The sequence below is a fragment of the Onychostruthus taczanowskii genome, unplaced genomic scaffold (assembly GCF_017590055.1).
Source record: "Onychostruthus taczanowskii isolate IOZ18803 unplaced genomic scaffold, ASM1759005v1 scaffold186, whole genome shotgun sequence".
NCBI classification, from domain to species: Eukaryota; Metazoa; Chordata; class Aves; order Passeriformes; family Passeridae; genus Onychostruthus; species Onychostruthus taczanowskii.
In genome coordinates, this window is record NW_024499084.1 from 194,084 (window position 1) to 208,918 (window position 14,835).

A 14,835-nucleotide genomic window follows, 5' to 3' on the forward strand; every position below is an offset into this window, starting at 1 on the left:
TGCTTAGGGGTTTTATATCTCTATCTAGAATTACATTAATCCAAACCAGACAGCTTTAAGAGAAATAAACAAGACTCCCACAACATTGTTTCAAAAAGTTGAAAATATACAGAAGTAATATTCTTCTATGACTCTTAACTGAAATTGTTTGGGTTTTTTTTTTTTTCTAAACTATGCAGTTTCTTGCTTTTAACTTCTAAACCCAGACCCTACTTTCCCTTTTTAAGGGGAAAAAAAATCCATTTACCTTTTCTTGCGCTAAGAAACTAAAACTGTGCTACCCTTAGGGAAGAAGGTACAGTATCTAATTATTCTTCAATAATTATTATTTAAACTAAAAGAAGAAATATAAATTTGGATTAAGGTTTTTCTTTTCTTTTAAATTAAAGAACTTAATTTTATGTGCGTAAGAACACAAATGGTGATCAGAATGGAGTTTTGATATTAGCATCTTGAAGTACCATCAGTGGGACTGGTCACTTCCAAACAAAGTTGCTTACATGAAAAAAGCAAGTTATTTATTACTCAACACAAAATACAAAGGAAAAGAATTACTTCCTTCCATTATTTCTCATGCAAATGATTTAGTATGGGAAGGAAAACAAAAAAAAAAAACCACCAAAAAAACAAAAACAAAACCAAAAAAACCCCAAAAACGAACAAAACAAACAAAAAAAAAAAAGCCGAAAAAAAAAAAACACCCAAACCAACCAACCAAACAAAAAAACCAACCAACCAAAACCACAAAAAAACCCAGAAAACAAACCTAAAGAGACATCCAAGAAATGTGTTGTTATTATTATGCTTCCTTAGATAGCTTACTACAGAAGAAACAGGTAATCAGAAAGAAAAAGGTAAACATGCTAGGACTATCAGCCAGAAACTGGAAAACAAAGCTTTTATATGCCCAATTGCATCCATTTTACCCAATAAATCCTCTTCTACTTTAAACTTCCTACTCTCATGTATTTCTAAATAAATACCTGAGGTGAGGTCCATTGAGGTCACAAAGAGACAAGCAATCTCTTATTTAGATACAAAATCACCTAAGCAACTTCCTGTCTCCTAACTTACAAGATTGTAAATTCTCAGATTTCAAAAGTTGTGCAAATTAGAAGAGTTTCACATACAGCTTACAACAGAAACACATACAGACAGCTTCATGTTTAAGCGTATTTTTCAAAAGAAAATTAAGTAAGACCACAATTATATATTAAGATAATATGAGTCTCTCATGATGTCCCTTTTATCTCCTGTGTTCCAGTTCCAGAAGAAAACCAAAGTACATCATACATGCCTTGAATCAGAGTTACATCTGAGTTTTCAGGGTTATAATCCAAATGTCAGGCTAATCAGACAAAAACAAAAAACCAACCAACCAACCAACAACAACAACAACAAAAAAAACCAAAAAAACAAAAAAAAAAAAAAAAAAAACCCAAACAAAGAAAAAAAAAAAAAAAAAAAGAAAGAGCACTCCAAATTGTAAGCATATCTGAAGCACAGTTTAACATTTTATATAAAAGATGGCATAAATAAAATGGCTGTAGCTATCACTTTGGCACTTCTTCCATCCAGCATCCCCCGAAGCCCAGAGGGACAGAGCAGAGCATTTACTTTGCACTGAAGCTTAGAAAGTAGTCCCCAAATGAATTAACATCATGTGCAGGAATATCTTTATTTTCCTTAACTTGCTGCTGTCTAAATAAGCTTGCCCTGACTTGACCCAGTTAAACTTCTGACATCTAATGAGAACTTAAAGTAGCACAGCTGAGATCATAAAACAAGCATATGCAATTGTTGGAAGATAATCACACAGAAACTAAATCACTTCACAAATCAGTTTTGGGCACATTTCTACATTTTTGGATGCAAAACTCATTCAGAAAATAATTCTGACTGAAGTACTGGTAGACCCAAGAAAAACATTCAACAGCACAGGCTTCCAAAAAAATTTTACTTCTATTCACTTACATGCAGATGTATGTACTATTAGCAGCTAATGTTAGGCGATTGATTTCTCATTCTAAATCAACTGCTCTAAAATTAACACTAGTAATATTCTTTATTCTTTCACTTCCAAATAATACTCATTGCTCACTTATGATGGCATATGAGAAGCAATTTAAAAAAAAAAAAAAAAAAAAAAAGCAAGACGACCAGATTGTCCAGGCAATGACATGTGTAATAACAAAAGGTTAACTGAACTGCTAATGCACTGCAGATGCACATCTGATCTTAAAACTAATATAGGTGTTTTGGGCTATTGGTTTATAAAACTTTGACCATCTACTGTCTGGATCTGCAATATAAGACAGATGCTCATGCTTGGTGTATTTCACGCTATCTCCACAACTTCTCTGCATGGAGAAACCAACCAGCCCTCCTGCTATATCCCTGAGTCAGAGATCTGAGTAAACAGTAAAGACACACACTCCACAGAAAAACGTCTGCAAACATCCCATTCTGCCACAAATCCAAATCGCTGTGACTCACTGCTTTCCACTGAGGTAGTTCTCCTCATCACATAGCAAAAATTGTTCACCATTTGAATACTACTTCTACATGACCATTGGTTTTCACAAGACTCCTCCTGAATATTCTCACCTTTTATCAATCCCAAAGCTCACACACCTGATGCTTTCTCTTTTTTCTTTTTTTTTTTTTTTTTTTTTCCCAATTTACCAGCTCCCCCTATTTTTATCTTATTTAGCATGGAGATCACGAATGCTGCTCTTTTTCCCAGTGTCACAACCCATCATTAACAACCAAAATAATCTCCACTCCTGCAAGAAAACATTTTGAAAAGAAAGACAAAGAACAGTCCTTTTAACAGAGTATTACAAGGGTTGCAACAGGGAGAACATTTGGTTCTTTTAAAAATCCTGGTTCATTTGCTAGCAAAGAAACAATTGGCAGATACGTGAGATATATAAGCCAGGGATACATGTCCTGAAAAAAATGTTGGTTTCACTAACGTTAGCATTTGTAGCTGGAAGACACTCAGTGCTCTGCCTTTTCTTTTTAAAGCAGTTAACATCAAATTAGGAGGCCAAAATGTCACTAATTTACTAATTTAATTAATGGAATTACCCAGAGTTTCTGTTTTACCATCACACTTCCCTACCTTGAAAAATAACCTTGATAATTTTATACATTAATTACAATAGGTAGAGATCTCAGGTGATGCACAGCAACTTCGTTTGGTTTTTTTTTTCCTTAAATGAAGCCACTCTGGAGATCGTGTATTTCTAATTTCTAATTATCACTCAGAAATATGTTGTGAAGGAAGTATTTGTACTGAAACTAGGCACTTTAGGTAGAAAGCAGGCTGTTATACGCAGGATTGGAATCACAAATCAAACCCGTCTAAGGACAGACCACCTGCATCATTGCAGGATAGCTCTTAGAAGCAAGGAATCATTACCACAGGGTCTGAGGCATGGTGGCCCAAAATCTCACATACCATGTGACAGTGTTTAATATTAAAGAACAGAGATTGTTACAGTTAAGAGGTAGTCTTGGCCTAAGTCAAACCTGATTTTCTAAATCTTTCAGCTTTACATTAACAATACTGTTCCTATGTTTAGAAGACTTATCCTTCTTATGAATTAGGATGAGTCTCAGATACACAAAACAAAAATCTAACCAAAAGATGTTTCATCCAGAAAGATAAAGAATAGCAACAGTCTGCAGCATCAGAACCCAGGAGGAAAAAACAGAAACAAAGAGGGCTTATTCCTTTATCTTTAAGCAGATCTTTGTTGGTTTATGGCACTTAATGACAGTAATAAAATTTTAAAGGGATACTATCTATCTCCAGTATTCTTTTCAAAAGAAAGAAAGAAAGTAAGAAAGCAAGAAAGAAAGAAAGAAAGAAAGAAAGAAAGAAAGAAAGAAAGAAAGAAAGAAAGAAAGAAAAGAAAACAAACTCCCTCACACAACCTAGATTTAATAGTTCTATTTGTAATTAACTTCCTGTTCAGCAAGTTTGTTAATAGTGGTAATAGTGTTTTTCTTGTGCATATATGTGAGCTATTTCAGCTGGCCACAATCACTTACTCCATTTTAATTTTCTTCGGCTTCTCTACTGTGTGCCGAGCTCTGCTTCATTAGATTTTCAAGGTGATATTTTAATAAAGGGATTTAAACAGAGAGATTAGAAACACAGCAGCTAAACTTTAGCTGGAGGCAATAATGAGGCAGATGTGCCTCTGCCTAACCATGCCCTGGTAACCTCATGTAAACAACTTGTTTTGTCCTGTTGGAAACCAGACTTCCTACAGGGCTGGCTGCCCTCCTCTTTCACACCTTCCACTGTCATGTAAATCCAGGAGGAGCAACCCAGATGAGTTTCAGCCCAGACACTGAAAGGCTTCATTCATCCAGGAGCACTACCACATCTCACTGGTTCTCCAACCTCATGCAGAGGTAGAAAGCACTAATTTTTTGTACAATGCTTGATTTTCCCAGGGATATTTGTTTTGGGTTTTTTTTGTTCTGAGGGAAAAAAAGACTCAAAACACCTTCATAACAGAGCAAAGCTGCTTTCAGTTCTAACATTTCCACTCATGCCCTACCTTGCTCACCAATTTATAGCGATCACAAATTTTATATTGCCCATTTGAGCAGGTTCAAAACACAAATAAGGCATATTTTAAAGTCAACAAAGTAAATCTTGTTGAAGCTGTGAATTCTCAGTATGGGATACTCATAGAGTACCCTCATTCACGTATGTATTTCTGTCCTTCTCAGTAAAATTTCCTTTCTCTAACAAACTCATAATGACACAGTAGGCAGACTGCTTCTGTTTGTTCTCCCTTCATTTAAGGATCCCAGCAAGCTGGATGAATAGGAAAGCGTTTGTACTTCATTTCATCCTGGCAGCCTGTAAGGATAATCCTATTGAATTTTATAATCCTCCTCCTGCAATGTCAAACTTTAGTATGTATGTATCATATGGACCAAAAAGACTGCTGACATTCTCTTTTCTTTACCCTTTTATGAAAAATTGTTGGTGATCTCTGTTTTCTAATGCTTACCACCAGCATAAAAGAAGCTGCAATTGTCTCAAATTTATTTTGGAAAGCATCTGGTGTGGAAGTTACTCAATACGGATGTGTAACTGCAAGGGTCACTGAGGTGGGGAGGAAGGGGCACTACATATGGTTGACAAAAGGCTGGGTATTTAACCCATTTCAGCTTCCATGTGGGTACTGTATGATTCAGGATGTGCAATGGGGTAGTTGCATTCCAGCCTGATCGAAGCAAGAGGTCTGTTTAGGTCTCAAAGCCTTAGAGCTCACATCCTGTAATAGCACAGCTTCCCAGGGCAATGTATGAAGCCCAAATGTATGAGTTGTCCTCACCACCTGCTCCCAGAGGTGGACAAAAGCAGGGATACTTCAAGCAAGACTTTAGCTTGTATGTCCACCACACAGCAAACAGACTCATTACTCACACCATTTGCAAACAGCCTATTCATCCTCAACCCATCAGGTCCTACGCCAAGAAAGGAGTTCCAGCAGGTTAAATCTTGCACTGCCACTGAAAGCTGTGCAACCAAAAGGAAGAAGTACAGTACAGCTTTCCAAAACTGTTTGAACTGTCCAAATATTCAAGAATATTTGCCGTATCAGGCACTACTCTCATTGCAGGAATCATAAGGAAGTGCAAGAATATATTCACTGGGATTTTTCCCATATAAAAATGTTGAAACACTATGGTTAAAATCCCTGTCTAGGAAGAAAGATGTCAAAACACAGATTCAGCCTTTTCTTAGGCTGAATCCTATCCCCAAAAGTGATTGTGTGCAGAATTGTAGGAAAACATAAACTTCTTACTGGATTTTATTACTATTGTTCATTCCAATTTCATTCTGCTTCTTCTGAGACCAGCTACAAAGTTAGACTGTCTTCAGTGGAGAGGTACAAAATAATAATTCCAAGTCTTCTAGAAGCTCTAATGTCCTGAATGTAAGAGACATGTGGAATTAAAATATCCTAAGAAGTCTAAATATTTTTAATCCATCAAGTGTCATTCAATTACTAGTAGATAATAAAACTAATCTTCAAAACTAATCGTCACAAACTTTGTGTCAGAAGTAAAAAAAGACATGCATTTCCTGTAGAGCTGCTTCAGGTTTTTTTCAAATCTTACTGAAGCACTACACAACCCTTCCATTGGCCAGTAAAGGCACATACATTTTTCACATCCTTATTTACTTCTTTTATTGTAAAAGTAGAACATTACAATTAGAAATATTCATTGAAGTGCTGTCCTCCAATGATACTTGGCACATTTCTGCATGGCACAGAACAACTGTCATCCATTCTTTTGATGATGCTGGCAGGGTTGCTTTGGATAGGGCTATTTAAGTGAAGTACTTGTCTATAAACTATCGATCAGACATTTAAAATCCTGCTTGTCACTGGCAATGAGGCCTAGTAAAAGCACCACACACTTCTGTAGAGAGCTCTTCCCTGGACTGGAGATATGCTAAGACTTGTTCCAACTTAAGTCGCTGTAAAACTGCACATTCCTTTTAATTGTAAATTGTATTTTACACAGATTCATCAGAACTATAAATATGCTATTGCCTGATTCACTTTCTTATGATCCATTGAAAGTCAGATGAACTTCAAAATTTCTCTCCAGTAAATTAACCCAAATGTCAATGTTGTCTTCTTAGGCAGAGCTCCAGAGATGTTCTGTTAGACAACGCGCAAGAAGCTGAGATGAACAGCACAGCAGCAAGAAGCTGCATTGTTCTGTCCGTTCTCTGTGTCTACATTTGCTCCTGTTTGCCCTTCCTTAAAGTCTAAATATGCTCCATTGCTTTAGAAATAAAAAGCCATTCAGATCCTTTCTTGGCCTAAACAGAAATAGCTGTTCTCTATTTATTGCAGACTGCTTCAGTCAAAAAAAGAAGAAACTTTGGTGAAATCCCTGACTGTCAGTACACAGCCATAGAATACTACCTAAGGAATTAATTACTGAGAAAAATTGTAGTCATACCTCTCTTTTTGAAATGAAAGGAATAGGGGATAAAGCACATATTTGCCACGTTTACAGCACTCTGTGGTAAAAGCAGTGAGACTACTTCAATTTTCATTCTAGCAGTAGATAAAGAACCAGCAGTCTGATTTCTTAATTCTAGGTTCACTGTAAATTTCTCCTACAGCATGCTATATAAAATTACCATATATATATATATATATATGTATACCAATAACCTTTGACGCAATTTTTTTCTTATTTCAAATATTATGTCAGAACACAAGCAAACAAAAGAAACAACCATTTAAATAATTAATGGTCCAGCTGTTCAAGTCATTGCTTTCAGAAGAACAGTCTCAGCGGCATCAGCAGGAATGTTTACATCCTGGTATTTGGCTAGCCATGAACAAGAACTAGGCAGTCAGCATGCAGATGGAAGAATCCTCAGAAACTTCTCCTTATTCATCTTCCCAGAGCACCAGTGCAGAATCCCAAAATGTACCCAGAGTAAATCCCACTGAGCTTCAAAGAGATGTAAGCATCCTCAAGTGTTTTACAAAGGAGTTGGAGAGGACTGTCACCATTGATCATGTGAGTTGTGAGATCGCACCAAGGTCACCACGATGAAGTTTCTAGATAGTATCTAGATGAGTAGATAGTTTCTAGATGACTATCTCCAATCTTCAGATTCATTAGAAAATAACCACTGAGTTATGTTTTGTTTGTCAAGATTAAGTGGCTGAATTGAGACACTTCTGAATGCTTGCAGTCAGAATTTGCTTATTAATTATCTAGGAGTACAGCTTTCATTTCTCACTTGTATTTTGGCATGACTTTCATGATGCATTAGGAGCCCCATTATTATTACCCCTCCATACTGGCTCTTGATGAACAGCTTAAGAAAAAAACCACTACTGAAGCTCTCAAGAACTGTGAAATAATATAGGAAAGCTTTAATGTTGTCCTCTATGTTACATGCTTTACATAAATGCAACCAGTGAAATATTTAAAAAGCATCTAAATTTCAGCTTCAGAGGGTAACGTCCTTGCCATCTGCAGCAATATTCTTCTTTCTGTGTACGTAAGTGGATTACTACACAGGCCTTTTTTTCCCCCTATTTCCTGAATATCACTGGCGTGTGAGGTCTCTGTGCCTTGAGAAACTGGAACTGATAACAGCATCCTATGTGGATAGTACAACAATTTCACCTAAGGCCTCTTTTAAATTTATTGAAGATGCAGTATCTTTGGACAAAACTAGTCCTGCAGGAACAGCTGTACATCTGTACTGCCAGGTATGACCTTTCCCTACATATGATGGCCAAACCACACACTCCTTCACCCTTTCTCCTGCACGGCATAATCACTGTTGTCTGTCAGACTACAGCTGATTTCTTTGGTCAGTAAAAAGACTCACTAAAAGGCTATTTCTGAAGAGCAGAATGCTGTAATCTAAGCTGCATATTAGCCCACATTTGACTTTACAAAGTGCGTGCAGCCTGCTAAACCTAACGCAAGGTCTGCAAGGCTTTGAAATGAGAGTGTATGTAAGACATTTGTATTTTCTCTGAAATTTCTTTATATTTAAAATGAAAATAAAAACTCTATTTCCAGTAACTACAATAAAATATTTCTGGGGACAAGTTTCTATGTTATTTTACATGTTAAAAAAAATGTAGTTTGAAATATGGCTTGGCTCTATTTGCTAGGCCTAGATGAAACATGGCGGAATATCCAACACAAGCTAGGATGTTTTTTCAATACTCTTGGAAACTCAGCAACTTACATATGTAGTAGAGCCCAAGCAATGACTGAATAAAGAATGACAAATAGCTTAGGATTTGTTATGACAACTTTGACATAATAGAACTGTGCAATTTTTTTTAACTATGCCTGACACAGCAACACTCTCAGGAAGAACAGCTGCTTAACTATTTCACCACAAACAGGACAGTGCAGTTGAGGATCATGACAACACCAATCAACATCAACAACAGTTGACAATTTTATTTGAGATACATGCAATACTTTATGTTTCAGCTGCAGTTTTCTAGATAGAAAACATGATCTAGGCACATGCACGCTTAGATGGCTAAAGGCTTTGGAGTAAGCTGGTTCCTAGTAAAGTCTAACAGAATCAAAAATTACAATGAGGCTCTCTAGAAACTGGGATCTATCCAAAAAGTGAATCAATTTATATAATAAATCAGAGGTGTTACAGACATGCAATGATGTACATGGCTTTTGAGTAGACATAATAAAAAGGTGATAATTATTTCCATCAATTTCTTTACAAAGATTTTCTAATCTACTTTTACTCAAACACAATGTAGAAGGAAGAAAAAGTCTCAAAATAAGAAGGAGCACAGAAGTCAAATGCTTTTCATGAACATAAAACTCTTTTACCCAATTGTTTTCAAACCACCATCGACTGACTTTCAATATTTTTCTCCACAATTAATTCTACTACCTTGCTTCGGAAAATCTGACAAAATATCAGTAATTAAATGCCAGCCACTTAGAGTTGTGTGAAACTTGGCGGTTTCACTTTGCAGGAGTGCAGGCAAATATTTTATTTGGTGTCAATCCACCATTTTCAGTTTGTGTTGATTTTTGAATAAATTCAAACAGACAAATGAATAAGCAGTCAAAATTTCCACATTTTACCTGGTTTCACTTCATGGCAGTCAAAATTTCCACATTTTACCTGGTTTCACTTCATGGCCATACAAATAAAAAGGCATACCTTCATGAATCAGCAATGGAGTCAGATGTTCAAATTCAGAAAGAAATACAAGAAAAAAAAATCTATCACGCAGTTATGGTGATTCAGACCCAAACCCCAGGATTACAGAGGATATTAACCATCTCCAGAGCACCATTACTCTTTCTAGTCTAAATTCTGTTAAGTGCTGCAAGAACATAAAGGCTCCAAATGAGAATAATAGTAGCAATAATTTGGGTTTTTTAAGATCCTGTCAGCATTCTATATCATCACAGGTAAACTTTTTTCCTTTCTACACTTTCCACCTACCTGCAAGTGCCTTAGGATTGCAGCTCTTTGGATCATCGCTGCTGTTGTCAGTGTACCCAATTCTGCTCTTTATCTAGCAAAAATCATGATTGATGCAACAGAAATAATAGCAGGGGGAGCTTGTTTTAAATTAGAGAAGTATGCCACAGAAGTAATAACAATTGAAAAGGTATTAAGGTTTCTGCTGGGAACACACTCACTGCATTCTTCTATGGAGGAGTTAAAAGGAAAGAAGTCCCAAATTCAAGTAACTACAGGTACCACACGTGAGAAGCTGTGAGGTAGAGAAAAAAGGCCAAAGAGGTGAAAGCAAAGGAATAACTAAAAGGAGACATTGGTAAAATACTGCTAGAAATAGAAAAGACAGAGCAGTTTGAAAACTGAACAGCAGAAGGAAGATAATTCAAATGAGGGAAATAACTTTAGAATACAGGACAAAAATGAAGAACAAATGGATTACAGATGGACTGCAGGAGAGATGATGAGACAGAGAAAATAAAGGAGAGAGAGCATGGAAGTATCTAATTACAAAACTCATTGAAGGCAAGATAAAATTACAGACAGAGATGGGAAAAGTTTAAGAAAGGATGGTGTAAGAACTGGAAATCCACAACCAGAAAGGTATGTATCTGGAAACAGGCTAAATAATATCACCATTGTACAGGCTAAAGGTAGAATCAGCATTTGAGAAAAGTTATGAGAAGAGTACAAATAGGAAAATTGTTAAAAAATGAGGTTAGGTACAGAGGTAGGACCCAAGATGCCATCAAGAAAGAAATAAGACCTTAGGAAAGGAATGGGAATGAAAAGCAATAGATGAAGACTTCGATGGAGACCTGGGTGCTAGGCCAGGTGCATGCAAGGTCATCTTACCAGTCCACCACAGGTACTGAAGGAGGCAAAGGAGCCCGGGTAGCGGAGGACAGCACCACTGTAGTAACAAGCTCTCTCAGGTTGCGACTGTGTAGCACTGGGTGGACTTTTGCCTTCACCCCCAAGCCGCTCTTCCACAGCAAAGCCAGGAGCCAGGAAGCGGCTGTCCCTCTTGAGCAGCAGGTAGAGTTCCCGAGCAAAAGCTGGGATCCTCAGCAGCACTTCATCTCCATCCTCTGCTGGAGGTGGTGGCGGTGGGGATGGTGGTGTTGGCAACTGAGAGGCAGCACCAGTTCCCTGGGGTAGGGGGGACCAGTGGTAAAACTCCTGAGACTCATACTCATCCTCAGTGTCCTCTTCCTCTGTTGCCTCCCCTACAGCCTGTGCCTGCCCATCCACCGAGGAGGAGACTGAACGCACCTCTCGGGAGCTGCCAGCCACTGGGCTAGGTGTGACTGGGGCACTGAAAGTGCTGCTTCGGTTCCCACTACTGGGGTCAACGTTGCAACCCCCACCACCACCACCACTGCCACCCGCTGGCTCCTGCTGGCCCGGGCTCCACAGTGCAGGGAAGACAATCTCCCACTCCTCAGTCTCTTCTGAAGCATGGAGACCTGTGGGAAATGCAGAAGATACTTTAAATGAGTGGAGCACCAAACAGCATCCAGTGCCTGCTAAAAACCTTCCCCTTTGCCCACCACAAGATGGTCCTTCTGACTCCTAGACCAACAAGCATGCCACACAAAATACAGTGGGGTTCATTTGTCCCTTTCATCTTGTCCTTACGCAGAGCAGGGGGGTCAGCTGCTAGATGGGTTTGTTCTGTTGATGCGTCTGGAACATACCAAGGTTCTGCAGAACGCAGAGAAAGCTGGACCCCAAGCTGGGCAGAAACTGTGTTTGTACCAGTTGCTGGGAATGTCCTTCCTTTTGATCACCACCTCCATGCAAAGGAAGTTGCATAAACTTTCATTCATTTAGACAAAGCAACTACTTTTTCATATAGCTTAAAAAAAATTGCTGGGGAAAACCTGAACAAATTTGAAAATTTCACCCTTCTTCTCAGCATGCTGGGCAAGACCCATTATGCCTCACAAAGTCTGGCCAAATATACACACACACACACCATGGCTGCACATACAAGTAGCAGTTGCATGCACATGCTGTATCATGATCATTCTTATAATGAAACTGAATTAGAATCACTAGCTACTGATGTCTGCATATCCCACACACTCTACATCAAAATACAACCAAAGTCCGTCATGTCGGCATTATGTTTACAAGAATCTGAGTACACACAACCTACACTAGCCTGAGACAGGAAATAGTTTTATTTACACATTCATCGCACACTCTAGGAACAGCACAGCCAGGAGAGATGACAGGGCTGCTTGTGGAAATCAGGTCTCGTACAGAGCAGCGCTGCGCAGTGCACTCTCACAGCCAAGGCGCGCATTATCTGATCACCCATCGCTTACGGGGGGCGGGCGCGGTTAACAATGGCCAGGTACCGCCACCGGCAGCCGGCGGGGAGCGGAGGCCGCCCCGGGCTCGGCCCATCCCGAGAAAGGCGCGCACTTACCTGCGCCGAGCCCGCTTGACAGCACGCACAGCTGGTAGAAGACGCAGCAGACGCGGCTCAGGCGCATCCTTCCTCCCAGCGCCATCGGCTCCGCGCCCGCGGGACGCCGGCTGACAAGACACGCAGGGCCGTGCCAAGTCGTGCCGGGCCGAGCGGGGAGTGCCGTGGGGCGCAGCCACCTGGGCGCCCGCGGAGAAACTCGGGAGAGCGCGGGTAGCGCGTCCCGGCGGGAAGGGCAGGCAGCACCGGCGGCGCGGGATGCGCAGCGCACGGCGGCCGGGCGTGTGTGTGTGTGCGTGCGTGTCTCTGTCTGTCTGTCCGTCTGTCTGTGCGTGTCCGTGTGTGTGCGTGTGTCTGTGTGCGCGTGGGCGCGGGCAGGCAGGAGCGCGGCCCGTGCGCGCACACAGCGCCCGGCGGCGGGCGGGCAGCTGCGCCCCGGCGGCAGCGCGGCCCCCCTTCCTTCGGCCCGCCACAACCCCGCCGCCGGGCCACGGGCAGGCGCCCGGGCGGGTCCACGAGCGGCCGAACCCCGGCCGCGGTCCCGGGAGACGGCGCTTCGCACCCCGCCCGGCCCTGCCGCCCGTGAGGGGCGCGCACCGCGTGCGCCCCGGCTGCGGGAAGGGTTCCCCCGTCCCGATCGCCAGCAAGGCGCTCAGCGGAGCCTTTGCCGAAATTCAGGGAGCAGCAGACACTGACTGCTTTTGCCTAGTTTTGTGTAATTTGATTCTAAACTCCTTTTGCCCCACCACGCAGCTCTCCATGGAAACCCATCACTTTCCACCCTGGCCCTTGTCAGCAGAGGAACGAGTAAATGAGGAGCTGAGCAAAAAGCTTTAGCTGCGCATCTAGCATCAGCATGAACTGCAAAAGCAACAGGTAAACACGTCCCTCTAAAAGTCGGATTTTGCCGTAACTTCTGCTGCTTTACCTACTGTTGTTGGTGTCAAAGGTGATTGCTGTGCCTTAGGGCAAGGCAGAGCAATCCAGTGCGGTGAGGAAAGCCATCTGTGCCGTTAATGGGAAGCTAAGAGGTTGCAAGAATTCTTTCTAGAAGTTAGTTGTGTAAAATGAAAAGCAAAACATACAAACAAACAAAAATCACGTGTTACAGCTCCAAATAAAAAACACGTTTAGACTCCACAGAAGCCAAATGCAGCTGGTTATTGGTCTCTGCTCTGCTCGATAGCTGCTTGAAACGTATGCTGCATGGATAGGTATTCTCAGCTGACTCCAAATAGTATTTTTTATTAGTAGTTTCATTTTATAGAGGAAAAAGGTTATCATACGGGGGTCTTTTTTTTTTTTTTTTTTTTTTTTGGCATTTGAGCCAACTAACACTAGGCAAAATCAGAGGGACTCAGTGAAAACAAGATTAATTGATTAGGAAGAGGGGAGTTTTTCAGGGCTGCAAACTGATATTTGTCTGATAATTAGGTGACCTTAAAATGCATTTCAAGGAAAGCTTTGTTTTCCAAATAAATAAAACATATGTACTAATTTACAGTGGAATTAGTTAATAGGCCAAATCCTGCAGCCTTTTCATAACTACAACTATCCTTACAAGTGTTCAGGAAGTGCTGCAAAATGTGGTTTATAAGCTCCTGTGAAAATACTGGATACAAATTCTGGTTTTATTTTTGTTCTAACAAATAAGAATATATAGGCAAGATGCAAAAATGCACAGAGAGGACCTTTACTCTGCATACAGTTACATCACAAAAAATACATTAATGGATAACAAGGGGGAATAAGGTAAAAAAAGATATGGCATGTGAATGTGCTTACTTTAAAACTGTGAATTGCTGTGACTGTTTCCAATCTGCTGAAGTTGTTGGTCCCTTTGGACAAGACTGCTTCTCTTGTTCACATGTATAATCTTACTAAAAAGACACAACACTGATTTTGACAGTAAGATAAGGAGAATTTGGCCTTTTCAACACCAACTGCAAATGATAAAGACATTTTTAAAAATGCCAATTGAGAAAGACTGTAATATGTTTGACTGCATAACCAGCCAAAGAAAAAAGAACATTTCTAATAATTCTCCACATATGAATACAGGGCAAGCTAAAATCAACATGGAGCTGCAACAAATTTCTTTAGTTCATTTTATGTTTTGTTTTTATCATTTCAATAGTTAAAGTAAAAAGATACAGGGAAGTTCTCTATGTTTAAGTTTGGCAAAAGTGCACTACAAAATAGAGCCCCTACTGGTGTTCATTAGCTTTAACAGAGAGTCTGGTCATAGGTTAATGCTGGTAAATGAAATTGTAGCCCACCACATGCTAACTGTAGTCACTGTGAGACCAGTGCACAGAAACCTATGTCTAAGAGAATAAGAATT

At 40.0% G+C, this 14,835-nt stretch overlaps 1 protein-coding gene across 1 annotated transcript in view; it reads right to left on the reverse strand.

The window, feature by feature from the left end:
* Positions 1–12,598, reverse strand: part of ADAMTS19 (ADAM metallopeptidase with thrombospondin type 1 motif 19) — a 124,903-nt gene extending 112,305 nt beyond the window's left edge. The window contains exons 1-2 of the mRNA XM_041401130.1: positions 12,492–12,598; positions 10,907–11,520 (exon numbers count right to left, since the gene is read on the reverse strand). Coding sequence (XP_041257064.1) covers positions 10,907–11,520; positions 12,492–12,576 — 699 coding nt within the window. The 5' untranslated portion in view covers positions 12,577–12,598. The remainder of the gene's footprint in view (positions 1–10,906; positions 11,521–12,491) is intronic.
* Between the last annotated feature and the right edge of the window lie 2,237 nt (positions 12,599–14,835).